At 40.6% G+C, this 6,458-nt stretch overlaps 1 protein-coding gene across 1 annotated transcript in view; it reads right to left on the bottom strand.

The window, feature by feature from the left end:
• rpain (RPA interacting protein) overlaps nucleotides 1–5,630 on the bottom strand; it is a 6,855-nt gene extending 1,225 nt beyond the window's left edge. The window contains exons 1-6 of the mRNA XM_061884159.1: nucleotides 5,453–5,630; nucleotides 5,167–5,358; nucleotides 3,479–3,551; nucleotides 3,285–3,396; nucleotides 3,147–3,210; nucleotides 242–382 (exon numbers count right to left, since the gene is read on the bottom strand). Of these exons, the coding sequence (XP_061740143.1) occupies nucleotides 242–382; nucleotides 3,147–3,210; nucleotides 3,285–3,396; nucleotides 3,479–3,551; nucleotides 5,167–5,358; nucleotides 5,453–5,524 (654 nt within the window). The 5' untranslated portion in view covers nucleotides 5,525–5,630. The remainder of the gene's footprint in view (nucleotides 1–241; nucleotides 383–3,146; nucleotides 3,211–3,284; nucleotides 3,397–3,478; nucleotides 3,552–5,166; nucleotides 5,359–5,452) is intronic.
• Nucleotides 5,631–6,458: the final 828 nt, after the last annotated feature.

The following is a 6,458-nucleotide window of genomic DNA, read 5'->3' as shown; positions in this document are numbered from 1 at the left end:
GTTCATTTTTGCCAGACGGCTTTTGGATTGTTTTGTGTCATGTTTGTGTGTCCTCTCAATTGCTCGGTTTATTGCTATTCTGAAAGTAATTGGGTCGGGTTTGGTTTTGGAATTGCATTATTGTGGTATTGTTGTGTATTGTTTTGTTGGACTGATTAAAAAATAAATAAATACAAAATATTTAAAAAGATTATTTGAAGTTGTGTGTGCGTGTCAAAGTTTACACTTGACTCTGTTGTACCTTGCAGCTAACCAGCAGGCTGGGAGGAGCGTCTGTGTTTGACGCCAGTGAGAAAACCGGGTTGTGGAGACAATCTTCCATGTGCTCTGAGACTCTGGATTCCAAAAGATGCTGGAGGACATCTGGCGTAACGTTCTTCCCCTAAGCAACAAGAAATGGCAACATCCTTTTAGTAAAACGCAACTCAGGATGACGATGTTACAAAATTAATTTAAATATTCCCTACTATTGGCTTGGATTACAATACTTTAGTGCGGTGGTTCTCAAATGGGGGTACGCGTACCCCTGGGGGTACTTGAAGGTATGCCAAGGGGTACGTGAGATATTTTTAAAATATTCTAAAAATAGTAACAATTCAAAAATCCTTTATAAATATATTTATAGAATAATACTTCAACAAAATATGAATGTAAGTTCATAAATTGTGAAAAAGAAATGCAACAATGCAATATTCAGTGTTGACAGCCAGATATTTTTGTGGCCATGTTCCATAAATATTGATGTTAAAGATTTCTTTTTTTGTGAAGAAATGTTTACAATTAGGTTCATGAATCCAGATGGATCTCTATTACAATCCCCAAAGAGGGCACTTTAAGTTGATGATTACTTCTATGTGTAGAAATCTTTATTTATAATTGAATCACTTGTTTATTTTTCAATATCTTTTTTTACAACTAGTTCAAGAAAGACCACGACAAATGAGAAATATTTTGCACTTTTATACAATTTAATAAATCAGAAACTGATGACATAGTGCTGTATTTTACTTCTTTATCTCTTTTTTTCAACAAAAAATGCTTTGCTCTGATTAGGGGGTACTTTAATTAAAAACATTTTCACAGGGGGTACATCAATGAAAAAAGGTTGAGAACCACTGCTTTAGTGCCTTAAAGGGGAACCGCATTTTTTTTTTTTTTTTAATTCTAGAAGCTGTATTCATCCTCCGTATATTCAGCGTCAAAAAGATAAGGTTGTGAATCCTCATTTGTCTAAAATGTGTTGTTTGTTAACAAGAACTGCCATGATTAGAAGACACACACGCCTTGTTTACAAAGGCCAGACACACATTGTTGCCAGAAGTCCGAAGTGGCCTGCTATGGAAATGGAAATAAATACGCCAAAGAACTAGTTCCGGCAATGATTAAAATGACCAAAATATTGCTCTGAAGGTGTCTGTAACTACAATATATATACATATATAAATATATATATATATATATATATATATATATATATATATATATATACACACACACTTGTAGTGTGTATATAAAATGTTGATAGAGGTTTTGAAGTTGTTTTAGAGGGCTTTGAAAGCGACAACGGTGACTCCCATTACTTGCATCTTCCAACTGTTTTTTAATCATCTTTAAAATAGAAAAAAATAAAAAACACTTTTGTGCTTGTCTTTTATGAGTGTGAATGACAGGCAAAATTCCAAGAACAAGTGCAGTTCCCTTTTCACGCACTCCTGTGTCCAGCAATGTGTTATGCTGAGTTTGTAAACAATAACGACAATAGGTTTTGTCATAATACAAATTATCAATCTAACCCACTGTAGTATCGATTACACTATACTTGGTATCGATAAAATATTTACATTATTACATAATATTCAAAGTTCAAAATATATGCAATTGTATGCAGTACACAATTTTTTTTTTATGTCAAGTACTTTATTGAGGCTTATTATTAAGAGGCTTTCGCAGACCACACGAAATGAGGCCTCGAGTTTGACATGTGTCCCATGGTGGGTAGTGGAGCATGTTTAGCTAGTTCTCGTCCTCCAGTGATAATGTAACAGTTTATTTGCCGGAAGGAAGGCAGGGATAGCGGACTTATAGGTGGATTTGAACTGTGAGGGACGTTAGGTGCTAGCTCACTAGCGATGAAGCTACATTGCATGTAGTTCCATCCATTTCCTACCGCTTGTCCCTTTTCTGGGTCGCTGGATCCTATCTCAGCTGCATTCGGGCAGAAGGCGGTGTACACCCTGGACAAGTCGCCACCTCATCGGAGGGCCAACACAGATAGACAGACAACATTCACACTCACATTCACACAACCGGGCCAATTTAGTGTTGCCAAACAACTTATCCCCAGGTGCATGTCTTTGGAGGTGGGAGGAAGCCTGAGTACCCGCAGGGAACCCACGCAGTCACGGGGAGAACATGCAAACTCCACACAGAAAGATCCTGAGGCTGGGATTGAACTCAGGACTACACAGGACCTTCGCATTGTGAGGCACATTGCGAATGTCACCGTCCTACCCTGCATACAGTTTAACATGAATAAAGAATAACATAACATGAATAAATAACTATTATTTTATTCATTTTAGCATTTCAGTTAGTGAGCGACTAAAGCTCTAGTTGTCCTCTGGCGATTAGCACCCCAATTGTCCACTAGAGATTGCCGCAGTAGTTGTCAGGTAGTGCTTAAACTCCTTACTTGTCAGAAAGTGATTGGCGCTCCACTTACCAGATAGCGATTAGCATGTTAGTTGTCAGCTAGCCATTAGCAACGTAGCCTTGCGTTTCTTACATGAATCATCACTAGAGTACTAAAGGATATAAGAATAGCTAAACATACTGCACAACACACCGTAGGATACAGAGAAGCATAGCAAACCGCTAAACTAACGTTAACAGGGGTGGGCGGACAAAAAAAACAGCTAGAGTAAGGATATGAAAGGCTGTTATTATATCGATATTTGTATTCACAGGCATCTCTCCTACTAAATTGTCTTATTCTCTGGTGGACCAGGCGTGTATGAGGTGTGTTAGGAAGCTGCATCACACAGACAGTCCCATTATAGAGTATTAATGAGCGTGGGGCAAACAGGTAGACCAATACATTAGTGGCAGTGCAAATGTAATGAATGTATGGGAAAGAGCCTACAAACCTTTGTATCGATCCACATTCCACAGGGGCAGGAGATGCAATGGCTGTTTATGTTCAAGTAGTTCCTGGCAAACACAGGCTGATCATGTCAACAACCTGTTAAATCCTCCAACAAGCACAATTTTGTCACGGTACTCACGCATAGCACAGGGGGCAAATAATATGAGTATCTTCCATGCCTTCGACAACAGATGATATGTACTGCTCCTCGAATTGCTTGTTCCGTTCATACTCCTCAATAATTGACTTTTCTGGAGCGCATGGGGGGGGGACGGTTCAGCATACATTTGTATTTACAGAACAGCACGTTTGGATGACAGCGTGGAACATTACCGTGAGACAAGAGCTCCTGCTGGATTTCCTCAAACACTGCCAGTTCATCATACTCCTCCATGACACTGTACATCTATTGATAACAGAAAAACTACAGCTTAAAGTGGCGCAGATTTTACCACAACTAAAGTTACCCAGGGTTTCCCCTCAATGTAATTGATTGTGGCGGTCCGCCGCAGCAAAAATGTTAGCCACCATACCTTAAATATTAGTGTTTTTTCAGTGAAAACAAATGACCGGTAATGTTAATACAATATATTGTAGTGTCTAGAAGAAGACACGAAAAGTCAAAGACTCTTTTTAACTCTTATTGCCAATCTTACGCTGACAACCAGTTCAATTCCAACTAGGGCTGGACGATATATCGATATACTTGATATATCGCGGGGTTTTCTCTGTGCGATATAAAAAATGACTATATCGTGATATACGAATATATGTTCTCACGGAGTTGCTTTTAGCTGCAGGCATTACACTACAGCAGGATTCTCATACATGCGGGCCACATTTTGTGGCCTCTACATTAATATGAAAGTTTAATGTTAGAACGGCTAGCAAGTTTTACATGAATGGCGCTTGACAGCGTTCTGTGTGGAACTGAAGGAATTTACCAATCATGGTGTGGTATATGGCTCTCGAGGACCGAACATTGACGTCACTTGTGTGATGCAAGCAGAGAAACATTTTGACGCTTTTCCACCCGCACGTGCTCTTCTTCCCTCGCTCGCCCGCCTGCTCTCTCTCTCTCTCGCTCCCTCCCCCGGCGCCGCTGTAAACAGTCCGGGCCGGGGAGACGAGCGGTCCGGGCCGGAGAGACGAGCGGTCCGGGCCGGAGAGACGAGCGGTCCGGGCCGGAGAGACGAGCGGTCCGGGCCGGAGAGACGAACGGTCCGGGCCGGGGAGACGAGCGGTCCGGGCCGGGGAGACGAGCAGTATGGGCCGGAGAGACGAGCGGTCCGGGCCGGGGAGACGAGCGGTCCAGTCCGGTAGCTTCTAAAGCACTCCGCCAAAGGACCGAGCGACAATACAAAACTGTGGTGCACTGGACCCCAGCGCTGACATTCCGACAGAGAGTCCCAGGGTGAATCGGCTATGAAGTCATTGACTTTATCGCCCTCTACAGCATGTATGATCTGCTTGTCAGTCAAGCAACATGTTGTGTGTGGCTTCCGCAGCAACACGCACACGACTGCAAGGCATACTGGGTGACACAGAGTACACTAATGGTTGTGATATAAACAATTTTAACACTCTTAGTAATATGCGCCACGCTGTGAAGCCACACCAAACAAGATTGACAAACACATTTCTGGAGGACATCCTTCCAGTAACACAACATAAACGCAACACAACAAATACCCAGAATCCTTTGTATCCATGACAATTCCTGACTATTTTATACACCCAGCTAGCAGCAACCACCCTCCCCCCCCCCCACCCCACCCCCCGTGCGTCGGTAAGGTGGGCGGGGTTGGGGGCGCGGGGGTGTAAAATATATTTGTATCGAGATAATTTAAATTTTCCTGAAGGAACACTCCAGAAGGAATCAATAAAGTACTATCTATTAAAAAAAGGCCATTTCGCCCAGCCCTAATTTTGATCATCATTTCTGGTTATATTACCAAGACACACCGCTGGGTTTTAATGTATTTCAGCGTTTGCCCCTAAAGGCCACCGTACTTGCATACCTCTGCGATGCCATCCGGGCCCCACAAGGACGGTAGTCTCCGGTCCTCTGACTGCAGAGCTGTCCATTCCTCCTCCATGACCTCTTGTACGATCAGAGAAGTCCTGGAGCCGCCGCACTTCGGACTCTCGCCCATGTTACGATATTTGTCGAGCAACCTCGACCGGCTCCCCTTGAGTCTTTCTACACACCGCTGGTAAACACACAGAAACGCTCATTATTTGTCAAAATGGCTACACGATACGTGGCGCCACTATGCTAACTGTTATTGTGTCGAAATGTCCCACCTGTCGATATGTTTCCCTCCATGGCGGCGTCGTTGCTTTATAAAGCAAACGGTGCTTCTGCAAGGACTCCATTTTTATGGTCTAGTGAAGAAAATAAGACGAACCCCACCAAAGTAAACACAGCCGCTGCGACCCTCCAGCGAAAACTAAACAGCTTCCGGTTTTAAAAGACAATGCACCGGAAGCGAATGTCTGGCGCCAGAGGCATTGTGGGTAATGTATTTTTATAGCGCGCATGCTCTGTAATGTATTTGTACTTGTTCGGTTCTCTGCAAAATAAAATAAACATGACACTGGAGGAAAAAAGTCATTGAATGCTCAATTGTGTGTGGATAAAGTCGCAATGCTAAAAGTTAACCGTGGTGTTAATTTCTCTAAACGTGAGTTAGTTTATATAAACCAGGGGTCACCAACCTTTTTGAAACCAAGAGCTACTTCTTGGGTACTGATTCATGCAAAGGGCTACCAGTTTGATACACACTTTAAAAAATCGCCAGAAATAGCCATTTTGCTCAATTTACCTTTAATATATATATATATATATATATATATATATATATATATATATATATATATATATATATATATATATATATATATATATATATATATATATATATATATGTATATATATATATATAGGGTATTTCTGTCTGTCATTCTAAATGATGAAAAAAACACTTAATTGAATGGTTTAAAATAGGAGAAAACAGGAAAAAATAAAAATAAAATTTTGAAACATAGTATATCTTCAATTTCGACTCTTTAAAATTCAAAATTCAACCAAAAAAAGAAGAGAAAAACTAGCTATTTCGAATCTTTTTGAAACAATTAAAAATGAATTTATGGAACATCATTAGTCATTTTTCCTGATTAAGATTAATTTTAGAATTTTGATGACATGTTTTAAATAGGTTAAAATCCAATCTGCATTTTGTTAGAATATATAACAAATGGGACCAAGCTATATTTCTAACAAAGACAAATCACTATTTCTTCTAGATTT

This window comes from Nerophis ophidion, linkage group LG23 (genome assembly GCF_033978795.1).
Source record: "Nerophis ophidion isolate RoL-2023_Sa linkage group LG23, RoL_Noph_v1.0, whole genome shotgun sequence".
NCBI classification, from domain to species: domain Eukaryota; kingdom Metazoa; phylum Chordata; class Actinopteri; order Syngnathiformes; family Syngnathidae; genus Nerophis; species Nerophis ophidion.
Note: the sequence above shows the minus strand (reverse complement) of the source record. Positions and strands in the feature narration are given on the sequence as shown.